Source organism: Phalacrocorax aristotelis, chromosome 10 (assembly GCF_949628215.1).
Source record: "Phalacrocorax aristotelis chromosome 10, bGulAri2.1, whole genome shotgun sequence".
Lineage (NCBI taxonomy): Eukaryota > Metazoa > Chordata > Aves > Suliformes > Phalacrocoracidae > Phalacrocorax > Phalacrocorax aristotelis.
In genome coordinates, this window is record NC_134285.1 from 17,831,693 (window position 1) to 17,844,697 (window position 13,005).

Genomic DNA, 13,005 nt, shown 5'->3' on the forward strand with positions numbered 1-13,005 from the left:
GAAGCCGCCCGGAAGAGTTTTAGACATTGTGCAAGACATCATCAAGTTGGGAACACATACAGCAATTGGCTGAGTCAACATTATTAACACTGAAGACCAGCACACATTTTTTCCCCCCAAAAAAATCTTTCCAAATTAGTAGGAAGATATTATCTGTGGTAATTATTATGTTCATTATTTAAGGCCTTACACAGGCTATAAGGGAGGAAGAGGCATTCTGTTAAGGCATTCAACAGGACAACAATCACACAAGAACGTAAAACAGTCCAAATTCATACTCAGAAAATGGATGAATGAGTGCTGCTCAAACCAGAAGCAGTCTCTGCTTTTGACACTAACAGCACTGATTAAGGCAAGCAGAATTTGGTTTTCAATATGCTCTGTCCCCCAAAGTGACTGCTTCACGTGAATGTTTGTAATAAGAGAGGTACTGAAGTGTATGAACCCCATGCATGTTTCCAAAACACGCTCAGGCAGCCCTTGGCTAACCCAGTGAAATCCAACATTCACAACATAATCAGCATATGTCCAGCTCCATTCAACATGTACCCTGTCTGTTTCCAAAAGCCCCCCTCAGGCTGGCCCTATTGGCAGCATCCTGATGTACTTACTATTCAGTGAAGAACCTGGCAATGCCATACTGACTAATATCTTCTCTGTTCTCCAGCAGCTGGCTCACTGCATCCTCCATGTATGTGAGGACATGTCTTTGAGCTGCGAATAAAAGACAATATGAGACAGAAATTAGAATACAAGGGGCCTGCAAAGCCAGAGCCAGACTAGCCTAGTTGTTTGCTTGGTGTGGAACACCAAGCCAACAAGCGTTTGCTCCCTCAGTTAGAGAGGTTTCATCCTCCCATATATGGATAGTAGAATTCCTGACCTAAATCCTACTGCCCTTCCTGGCTACACAGAATTAGCCATTAACAGTGCTGACCCTTTTTTAAAATCCCCTGAGATTCTGGAAGTGAAGGAAGAGGAGAAGGAGTTGTGAGGCTGCCTCACTGCAAAACACTTACTCAAGAGGAGTTCCTGATCTCTGTTCTGAGTCACAGGCAACTTTCATATACAGATAGTCAATGCCGTATCTATGGGGCTGTTGCAGAGCTTTGGGTGTTCCCTGCCATTCCCTCCTTACCAAAGCCAAGTAGCTCTAAGGTAATCCTGTAAAATTATTTTCCTAAAGGTGCATATAAAAGTACATCTGTTTCCATACAAACACCAGTCGATGTTCTTGGAGTGGCAGGTGGGGAACAGGTCTCAATGCCAGGAGAGATTTATATTGCTCAACAATCTCAAATAACTGCCTGAACCAAACATAAGCAAATTTCAGAAGTGGCAGATCTGCCAGTACCCAACCACAGAACGCCACTCACTTGTAGGACTTCTGAGTAAAGATAGTTTGGTACAACACAAACCATTTTGCTGCTTCTACAGGGGGCAGCCTCTGTACAAATCAAGCATTTTCCAGGGAGGAAGCAGCACAGATTTGCCACTGAGCCCTTTTGATATTCTTGGCTAGAAACCAAGTTGGAGCAACAAAGAGCCAAGTTCAGGGTGATGTGCCAGCTACCAAGCAGTAGACTTTCCAAATCTACTGCTTGGTAGCTGGCACAAGTTCAACAATCAGAAGACAAGTCACAACGAACCCAGGAAAATCATTCCTAACCTGGAAAGCACACAAACCCTGTTCCCAAAGCACACACCTCCGTCCTAAACACGTATGCTACTGCACCTTTGCAAGTAGTGTCGTGTCCTAAAAAGAGCAGGAAAAAACCCTTAAGGGATATAGGAAAGGCAAAGACTGTTCTTGCTCCTTGCCAATCTGCTCCAGACTTGGCAGCATCATCCCCTCTCCAGCAACTGGCCAACTTCAGACCCACGTTAATATTCTTCAAACCATTTTAATTTGTGCTTAATATCCTGGTAAGCATCAAGCCTGTGCTGCTTGATACACAGCATGGAAGTCCCTTTCATCTTAGTGTGGGGCAGGTGGACTTCAAGAGAGGCCCGGAAATTATTATTCCCAGTGGATACAGTGATTAAAAGTATGAATGAACATTGATTGCTATCAGGGGATTTCTCTGCCTAGAACACTTTTCAGGACAATGGTCAAATTGGTTAAGCACACCATGGAAAGTACCTTGCAGCTGATAGCAAAATGGTGAGTCAAAGGTTCAAAGATATTATCTGGCACTAAAAGATACAGGGCGTAGCTTTATTTAATTATTTTAATGCAAAGGAATAAATTTAATTTATGTGAGTGATTAAAGAAAAATAGCTCTGCGCACCTGTGTCCCCTGAGGGAGGAATGAGTCGTGCAGCTCAGTCACAGGCTCAAGATAACAGCAACCGGGTAACTTTATTTCAGCCCATCTGTCCCCCCCTCTTCATTTTACAGCCCATCTGGCACTCAGAAACCATCTTCCCAGGCCCCTCTTGAGCTGTCAGCAGTACCAGATTAAGCCAGGAAAGGGTACCAGCAGACAGGCTTCCACTCTTCTAAGCCTGCAATAAACTTCTGCTCAACTGCAAAGCCCTTCCCAAAGCTTCGTGGGGAAGTATACACTCCTTTCATAGAACAGTCCCCATCAATGAAACGTATTTTTATTATTTTGCTTTTTTAGAATCATTAACCTTGGCCCTAAACCCCTATGGGGCACGGTTCCACAATGCTACACATTGCACAACAGGGCTGACCTCTAACACACACTTTTGAATCTGCTCAGAAATTTGTAATAATGTACTGCTTTTTCTCCACGATGGGCGTGGGGTGGGGTGGAATACAATTTGAAGCTTCTGAAGACAGCTGCATGAGCAGAACAATACACCGAGTGCTCCATTGCCTGCTATAAATAACTGAGCAATCACCAGTTATTAAACCATAATGAGGAAGGCATGGAAAAGTGTCTCAAATAGGCCTCATTTTGCTTACTGTAGTTCCAGTCTCATCCATCAAATGAGAAACACATTTTCATCACTATCCCAAACAATAAGTATTGTTTATTCAGTGAAAACGCTATTTAAGATGTCCTTCTTGTTACAACATCTTCCCCGCAGCCTTTCCGCCAACTCTGCAAACCTCATCTCCTTTCCTATTCACCGAGTATCAGACATCTCTGTTCTTCTACCTACTATCTCACAATCATTGTGGCATGAGACATGTTGCCCTGATTTTTATTTTCCAGGAACTCTGTTGTACCAAAGCTTTGCAATTATTTTTCATCTTAAGTGAATGCTTAATTCTCTCCCTGTTCACTTCTGTTTTAACTCCCAGCTGCTTTTCTTTCCCTCTTAGCATCCAAACTGGACATGGAAGAATCATCTCAAATGGGAAAAAAAATAGGAAAAAAACATGCAGCAAGCAGCATGTAATGTTATTTTTGCCACTCGTTTTATTTGTTGGCCTGTTTTTAATACTGAAAAAGGAAAAGGGGAAAAAGAGGCTAGGTGAAGCTTGCCCATTCCAGGTCAGGAAAGACAGTGCCAGCTGATCTGGGAGACTCAGAGAATACTCTATGTGACAGCCCAGGGCAACACAACTTCAGAATGAAATTACAGAAAGTTAAACTTATCACAATTGCTTACAACCCCACATCAGACAACTATATTAACAAGACTTTGATGCACAAAATAGAAAAAACCCAAAGAAAGGTGATTTCAGAATGCCAGGTCAGCATAGAAAACATAAAAGCATCTTAGGAAAACATGTGGGGAGGTGTGTTTATTTTGGGGGGGAAAAGATTGGGGATTTGGGATTTTGGTTGGTTGGTTTTTAACCACTCTCCTACTGCTAATATACAATTCATTCATGGGATCTGTGAGCAGTTTCTTAAGTTACAAAGTCTCAGGAAGACAAAAACATCTTGATTGGTAACATTTACAGCTAATACCACCATCAGGTGGCAGATGCTTTTTTCCCCTCTATTAACAAATACTGCAACCTAAAGAGGAGGATATACTAAATGATCAACAGAACAGGCTCTTATACAAGTTACTGCTCAACCCGACATGCTCGCTCATGTGTCTTTTTCTGACCCCAATGTCAGAAAAATTTAGAAGGTTTTACAAAATGAAAAGGGAATGGTAGATCAGCATGTAGAACAGAGGTAAAAGGCGGCTTACTTTAAGTTGGTTAATAAAGCTGCTTGCACATCTCTTCGAAGTATCATTTCTCAACCTCAAATACGAAACAGAGAACTGGTTTATTCTTACACTTTAAGAATTTTTCATCTGCTTCCTAGATCATTTTGACTGATTCAATCCTTACTGATGAGTTTCACACAAGTAAAAGTTAAGTGCCCATTTCATTCAAAACAATTAACGAAACTAAAACCAAGTTAGCTCATTAAAAAAAATAAAAAGACATTTTGCAAGTTTCAGCCTACAGCAACTCTGGAAAAGTTATGAGTCTCTCTGTTAACACGTGCATTGAAAATGCTGACATAGTGTGATATAGCAGCACAAAACCAAAGGGTGTATCTACATGGCACACTGTGATACTGTTCTCAAATACCTGAACTAGCTCCAGAATTGAAAACAGTAATAAGAACTTCAGCAAAGCCAGTCTCCTGAGAATCCCCCCCAAACAGGGCATGAGAACCCTTATTTTTGCCTCAAGTTTCCTTAACACAGAATAGCACGGCAGCTGCGTAGGTATGCACAAAGTACGTTACCAGCAGCCTAGCAACAATAGCATAGAGAGATTCTACTCTAAGACAAATTAGATCACTCCTTTGCTTAAATGCTTCATCTCTCTTCCATGCTATAACGTGCTTTGAAAGAACAGTCAGATCCTACCTCGTTGACACTACTACTAGGCTAAACAAACTAAGCTCTTTTCAGTCTCCTCCCTGCAAGACAGGTTTTCCATTTATTGGAAGCCAGCAGCGTTTCTCTAGTCTTGTTTCATTTTGACTTACCAGAGAGAGCAAAATTGTGGTGGAAAAAGCAGCACAAAACAATCCACACCATTTCTGACCTTTCCTTGTACAAGAAAGCCACAGTAAATTATGTTTACCTATATAACAGTAATTACCAAACAGCCTCTTGGGCCTATAAAGAAATGGCTGAAGAGCTTCACTTCAAAAATACTTTTCTGAACACATCCCAAATGCTTACTACTTGTAACTTATCTCCTCTTTAGCAATTAAATTAAGTCATATTGACTTTATTCCACCCTAATTATTTTTATTTGACACATTAACACCGAACCACTTTGCTCCTTGGTTTCCTGGAACATCATCACAAAGTGACAGACCCAGCTTAAAAGAACATAGTCTGCCAGGAAGCAGCTGCTTTGTAAGTTAAAAGATGTCCATTTTACCTGGGAAACACTACCAACATCACCTATTTCAGAAGAAAAGCTGACTTTTGAACCATCTCCCAACATAAGAACAGCACCCCTTCCGATGTTGGGAAATGACCTTAAAATAAGGTTGCTCACATAAATCTGTGAGCAAAACAGGTGTGTAACAGCTTAAATGAGCTTACAGGCTGCCACTATGCAGCTGGACGTCACCTGCCTCTACTCACAATGACAAGGGAAGGGGACGGCAGCTCACCTTCCCCAGGCCTTCACAGAAATCTCGTCTAAGGGCACCGGAGGGGAGCTCCCCGCACCCCGCGGACCCCGCAGCCCTCCAGCCTCAGGGCAGCTCCCGGGGAAGCAGCGCCGTCCCTCACCGCCCTGCAACCCCCCGGTGTCACCCTCTCCCCAGCACAGAAGGCGGACACGGAGCCGCTCCGCCCCGGGGACACACACTGCGGGTCCGAGGCCGCTCGCCGCCATCCCCGGGAAGGCCGGGCCGGGCCGGGCCGCAGCCACCCCCGGCCCCGCCAAGCCCGCCCGGCGCCGGGCCGCGGTGCGCACAGGGGACCGGGTCCTCGGAGCGCGACCCCGCTGCTCACCCAGGTACTCGGGACCCGGCAGCGAGAGCCGCTCAGGGCTCAGCATCCTCCTCCTCCTTCTCCTCTTCCCGCCGCCGCCGCTCCCTCCCGGCTTCCGTCTGTTTCCAAGGCGCCCGACGTTCGCAGCGCTCAGAGCCCGGCTCTGCTCGGCCACTCGCCCCGGCTGGGAACACATCCCCACGCCGTCAGCGTTCCGCGCCCAAAACCGTCCGGGCGGGCCCGCCTGCCCGATCTCTGACTCCTCCGCCCCGCCACCCCCGAGCGAGGGCACGGTGGCCTCTTACCGCCTCCCTCCAGCCCGACCATTAGCGGCCTCGTGGGCAGGGTCTCTAGAGGATACTGGTGACATGGCAGCCTAGCCATGAGGAAGAGGCTGCAGACAACATGGTGGCCTGGCTGTAAGGAATCATAGAACCATAGAATCATAAAGGTTGGAAAAGACCTCTAGGATCATCAAGTCCAATCCCCAACCCAACACCCCCAGGCCTCCTAAACCATGTCCCCAAGTGCCACATCTACACATTTTTTTAAACACCTCCAGGGATGGTGACTCCACCACCCCTCTGGGCAGCCTGTTCCAATGCCTGACCACTCTTTCAGTGAAGAAATTCTTTCCTAATATCCAATCTAAACCTCCCCTGATGCAGCTTGAGGCCATTTCCTCTCGTCCTATCACTAGTGACTTGGGAGAAGAGACCAACACCCACCTCACCACAACCTCCTTTCGGGAAGGGGCAGTGGGTGATGCCCTGGGCAGTGTGCTGTAGGGCCAAGGGAGGACTCGGGGAGAAGGGTTAGTGAAGCTGAAGAGCCAAAATGGCACAAGGAGATGCATGTGTAAAGTCATTCTGGTTAGATTTAGGTTGGAAATCAGAAGGTGCCAAACGCCAGGGACTGTTGGGGCTACAACTGTGGGAGAAAGACCCTAATGTGAAGGGGAATGGTAGTTAATGAAGGGCACCATGTAGCACCCTTGTCCCAGGGAGCAGGGACTGAACAGGGTGACCAAAGCGGTCTTTTAGCTGTGCTTTTCGTCTGTACCACTCCTCTGTGGCTTTTTTGCAATCCTTGTGTGCTGGAGGGGAAGGCATGGGGAGCATCAGGAATTGTACTTCGTTAACATGAAAGTAGAAACTAGCAGAAATGCCCCGAACCACAGGGCTCTTTCTGTTCTTCTTTGGGAGCTTGTCTCACAAACGGCCCTCATACTGAGGATGTAGGAGAGGCAGAGCTCTTTGCACAGCTGGAAGCAGCTTTGCTGGGCTTCTCTTCCCAAGAAGCTGATGGCGCTACAATTCCCAAATTACTTTGCAGTTTCTTGCATCGCCATTAGAAAAATCCCAGTCCAGGATGTAAAGTAATCCCAGGAGTTAAAAAAAAAAAACAGGACTGGAAGTTTTATGCAGAAGAACAGAAATTAAATAAACCACTTGTGCATGCATATAACCTGCCTTTATTCCACTGGAGGAAAGAGCTGAGTGTGACTGCTGGCAACTCAACTTTAATCTCTACTCAAAGGACAGTTAAAAAGGGCAAACAGGATAATATAACTTACCTACTCATATGCCCCCCCCCCAAATTGCCTGGACCACTGCACTGCCTTTGGCTTGTTCTGTCTTTAAAAGGATATGGCTTAGATATAAATATTTCAAAGCTGGGCAGAAAGAATAATTTAGGAAGCAGAAAATGAGACACTCCAGTGTGAAGAATGACTGGAAAAATGCAAGATTGTCTTCAAGAGGATATACATAACATAAAAGGATGTTATGTAAAATGATTTGTGCTACAATTAAGCTCATTAAAAACTGTTATTTGTTGAGTTTTTCAGTTTGTGCATTTGGTAATAAATTTAGGCTATAAATTTAAAGATGGGAAAATTTTTATGATAAATTAGATTGTAGAATACATTGACACAAGATATTTTTGAGGCCAGGAATTCAGCAGAATTTAGAAAACAAGTAGATATTTTCATGCAGAATGAGAAAACACAGGATTATGTTGTTACATACAAAAGCATAGGGAAGAAATGGAGCACAACATCTGTAGGATTATGAACTGTCCTAATTCACAGTGAAGCTAATTATCTGACTAATGGAGTTTTGGAAAACATTTTTCCTAATATGATGTCTGTTCCATAACTTCTCACTTTGGGGTTTCTGGCACTTGTCAGTGAAGTGTCTGGTTCTAGGCCAGATTGGAGAGGAGAAACAGAATTTGTCAGACCCCCTGTGATCATTAGGCTTAAGAGCAGAGTTCCTGCACTTTTGAAACTATAGCATCAAGATCTCTATTTTCACAATCAATCCTTTATTATCAGCCAGGTAGCTTCACTGGTGTTCAAAACCCAAATATAAAAGCCTTCCTTTCCCATACTGCTGGTCTACTGAGCCATTAGGAGCCTTCCACAGGTTATGACCTGTTTAATTTTTGATTTTTAAACCATTTCTGTAAACCACAATTTATCCTTGATCAGTATCTGAGGTACTCATTTGCAAGAGGCCTTTAAAGTCCAGTTTTAAATACTACATTCTAATATTTCTATTTTTCGTACTCTCTGGGATTTTTTTTCTGGTTACTGTTTAGTCTCTATGGGTTGGACCTTGTTATTTCCTTTAAACCAGCTAAGGGAATCCTTTTGGACACTGAGCCCATTTGTGGTTGTAATAATGATAAGTTTCAGTAGTAGTGGCGCCTGACTGTTAACAACTCAAAGAAAACTATATAAAAACAAGATGTCATATCTGGAGCCATTTATAGTCTTCCTTGTTTACTATTATTTCTCTCTGGGCTTGCCAGAGCCAGGATTAGGTGATATAACAGATCAGCTGCAGGGCTCACCTGTTCTCTCACACTCATGAGCTGAAAAGGGAGAAATGCTGCCGGCCTGGCCACAGGTATTAAGTTCTTTTTCCCATATTAGTTTTAGAACCCTAGACTAGTGCATTTTAATAAATTGAGAAGGCTTTTCTGTGTCACTGGAAAACACCTGCAAGTTTAATAGCTGCTCTGAGAAGGGCAAATCTAACAGGGGCTTAATGGTCTTTTGGACCAGGCTGGAAGAATGATGGTGAAAAAACATATTTTTCTCTGTCACAACCCCTTGGTAGATTATCAGAGGTACATCACTTAAGGACAAGCCTATGGAGCACACTTTTTGGGTTGCCATCTACCCTGGAAATCATGGTGGTGCTTACATCTTTTAACTAAAATTGCTGAGTTTTGTCTACCAGGGTCATCTGGGAATCCAAATCGGTCTTTCAAGAAGGATCAGTTGGACTATATTAATACATTTTGTACACACCCTCTTTCAGAGCTAAAGTGACCTTGATTTGATTTAGTTTAATTCACTTCAAAGAGTGCTTTAAGTAGTCTTTCAGAAATCATACCTTCAGGTAAATTAGGCTACTTTACTTACATAAAAGTCCATGGGACCACAGGTTTGAAAATAGTCAGTGGTATACTTTAAATTGTGTCATGAAAGAAAATTTCTTTATTATGTTACAATGTTTGGACTGAAAAACTCCTTTCTGTGTCAGTTTTACAAGCGTTTCTCAGCAATTTATCTTAAATCAGATTTCTGGTTTCTTCCATTCCCACATACTTTGACCCCACTATGTTAATTGCTTAGCTTACTCTTTGCTGGTTTTATGTTTACCTTCCTAAATGATACTATCAATGTTGAGCTGAAACACTTTCCTTTTATTAGCCAAAGTTCTCTTGAGAAACAGTTCCTCTTTCAGAAAGAGTATTATATAGAATAATAAACAGGACTAGATATCAAGCAACAAATTCCAGAGGAAATGCCTTGTTTTAAACAGACTGAGTCATTTTGTCTGGCTTCTTGGAGTGAAATACTTTTTTTGCTTAGAATTTTAACAATTATTGCTAAAATAGTTAAAATAAAGCCTAGACATATCGGAGGAAACTTTTATATGTTCTTTTTTTTCAGGTGACATTTGGAGATGCTATTGCTTTAAGGAACTAAGCTGTGGGCAGTCTTCAGTCTTGTTCTGTCTGACTTCTATGAAATTAATGTAAGCCAGTTCCACAGAAATACTAGGAAACTGTCTCTAGCCTTTCTTGTTCATCTTTTGAGTGTCCAAAGCCTTGTCCTATTTTAAAACATTTAGCTAAGAGCCTGTCTTTTGTAGTACTTAGCTTTTTGGGGTTTGGTGGTGGTTTGTATTTTTTGAGGCTTCCCACACATTTGCCAGCCGAGCTTTTTCTAGTACATAATAATTAATAAAATTGTAGGCATGATAACAAAATTTGTTTATCTTAAGACACATGAAACCCAAATCGTACTGGGAGAAGAAAAACATTGAGTGAAACAACTGTCAATCTTTATGGATAATCTATTGTTATGGGCACCAAAGCAGAGACAAGTTTTGAGGAGAGATCTGAAGAAATCACAGAATCACAGAATCACGGAATGGTAGGGGTTGGAAGGAACCTCTGGAGATCATCTCATCCAACCTCCCTGCTTGAGCAGGGACACCCAGAGCAGGGGGCACAGGAATGCGTCCAGGCGGGTTTTGAATGTCTCCAGGGAAGGGACCCCACAGCCTCCCTGGGCAGCCTGTGCCACTGCTCTGTCACCCGCACAGGAAAAAAGTTTTTCTCATATTGGGGTGGAACTTCCTGTGTTCCAACTTGTGCCCATTGCCCCTTGTCCTGTCTCAGGAAGGAAAGGACAATGTCTTTAAAGGTACTTAAATACCGAGCGAGTGACCCTTCTCTGCTGGAATGCTGCCCCACTAACGATGCAGAGAAGAAAACCAGCCATTTCTGGTGGAGTTTGCAAGATCTGTCATGCCAAACAAAAAAAGTCTAAAATGCCTGGTAAAAATAAATATCACTATGAAATGCTGGCATGGGAAACATTTCTGACAGCCAAGGCTTAGCTCATCCTGGGGGGTAACCCAAGAAGGCCTGCAATTTTCCATCTTCATTCCTACTCATTGAATGTTCCTTGCAAACTTAAGCTGCCAGACTGTGTTATCTATTAGACCAGGTGTTTGTGTGAGACAATCTTAATAAGGAAATGGCTCTCTGTGTGTGCAAGAGAGCAGACAAATCTGTGTGGGAGTTGGCTATTGCTTCTTGGGCTGAAGTGAAGCAGTAACTCTGACAGCTGTACTGGCCAGCTCTTATGTGAGCCATGTGATAAGCAAACCATTCTTATGGGAAAGGTATATAACTTTCTGTGTGCAGTACAGAGATTTAGCAAATTCAAAATACTCTGAAAGTATTTTGTCTTATAACATCTACAAGAAAAAGCAAATGATGGAAGCAAGGAGGAAAAAATGAAAGAAAGAGGAGATCACAGTTTCATTAAAATTGTGGAACCCTTAGTCCTGCTTGCTAGGTACACAAAAGAAAGCCTGAGTATTTATTAAGGCTGTTGTGAAGAAGCAGTGTGGAACCCTACAGCTATGCAAGAGCTGAAGTCCATATTATTTTTTTAGTGAAAGCACACATTGGTATTCACTCCGTAATATAAGAGGACAAAGGGATGAATGTTCTTTCCTTTCGGCTACATAATACTTGAGGTGTTTTCAAGAGTAACATCTTTGTGGAGGCACTAGAAGAGAAGACAGACCAGAAGATGGTATAATGGTTGGAGTACTTTGGAAGAGAAGATGAGGAGTAGTGGATGCAGGTGGAAATCTGCAATCACTTACAGAGAGAGAAGATAAGCCATGGGAGACTAAAACAGTGAATGAAGATCATGGCAATTACTTCTAAACAGAATAGAGGGAACATGGAACATCCTCCACAATACAGTAGAAAATGAAGACATTGAGTTTTATCTGAGGAATGTATTTAAATTTCTCTTTGGATTTGTTAACTTTATCATGCTAGTTTCTAAAACATAGCAAAATAGATTGTCTATTCCGCATCTGAAACTGATAATCAAATGACATGTTAGACAGTAAGAAAATGTCCTTAAGGTTCCAACTCTTTATGTGTTAAACTTTACACGGTGTTAGTGAAAGAGGGATTGTTCTTTGAATGCTTCAAATTTATATGTGGATTAGAGTTTCTCTCAAACTCTGTGACTAGAGTCCGTTTCTGATATTTACTAAGTACGCTCAGTGTGCTCTAAGTTGTGTGAAACAGAAACCTGCAGTCTCTGTGACAAAGATGCACACTGTACATTAAAAGCATGGTTTTGTGCTTGCTGAAATCACCAATAAACTTTCCATCAACTCTGCTGACCTAGAATGAAGCATAAATGGAAATACAATACACAAACCCGCATTACCTTGAACTCTCAGAATGCTAATGTTAATATGCTTAAGTATCCTAAAATCCTAAAACTGCAATGACACGGATGCAAGTATATGTGGCTAGGAGGGAGGTTGGATGTGTGTACATATATGTGGGTGGCTGATCTCAGACTCATGTGGAGGGTGTGTGCAACTCTGGATCTTGCTCCCACCTGTGCCTTTATTCAGGTCTCAGTGCTGGTGAGAAGCAATTAATTTGTTCCCTCATGCACATTTATCAAGAGCTAATATGAGAGAGGGAGAGGTGTTAAAGAGGCGTCTCTGATTCAGCCACCTGATAGGAAAGCAGATGGTTGACATGCCATATCTCTTATCAGAAAGACTCAAGGGTTCTATCTTGTGCATGCTGGCAGTACTTGCCTAACCCATCATCCCAGTAAAGTATTAGAACTGAATCATCTTCAAGACAGAAAACATTCTTTATCTGTCTACATTTTTACAAGTCACTCATCTCCAAGTGGCAGGGCTTCTGCAAACAAGAAAGCTTTGTGAGGTGAGGGAAAGATACGTTTATGTCTTTCACATCTATTCCCTGTCTAGGCCCAATTCATGTATTCTAGTTTTTTGAGAAGCTAAAACTCACCCCATCAGAGGTATTCTGGATACTGAGACGTTAGGTCATCTTCCTTTCTGATTATGTGATTGGTTTCTATCACAAACTTTTTAACTGAATACAGAGGCTATTGATGACAAACTACATTAATAGCTTGAAGTCAAAGAGACATGTCTTCAGTTCTTTGGTAAATGCTTCTCTGTGCAGTCAAAAATTAATTTAGGAGCCACAGAGCCACAACTTGCTACT

General features: G+C 42.6%; 1 protein-coding gene across 6 annotated transcripts in view; it reads right to left on the bottom strand.

The window, feature by feature from the left end:
• CSTPP1 (centriolar satellite-associated tubulin polyglutamylase complex regulator 1) overlaps positions 1-6,123 on the bottom strand; it is a 112,865-nt gene extending 106,742 nt beyond the window's left edge. For 3 of the 6 annotated variants that reach the window (XM_075105463.1, XM_075105462.1, XM_075105460.1), the window contains exons 1-2: positions 5,911-6,110; positions 612-714 (exon numbers count right to left, since the gene is read on the bottom strand). In XM_075105463.1, the coding sequence (XP_074961564.1) occupies positions 612-714; positions 5,911-6,085 (278 nt within the window). In that variant the 5' untranslated portion in view covers positions 6,086-6,110. Of the gene's footprint in view, positions 1-611; positions 715-5,910 lie in introns of all 6 variants that reach the window. The other 3 variants (XM_075105457.1, XM_075105458.1, XM_075105461.1) reach the window with 3 other exon arrangements.
• Between the last annotated feature and the right edge of the window lie 6,882 nt (positions 6,124-13,005).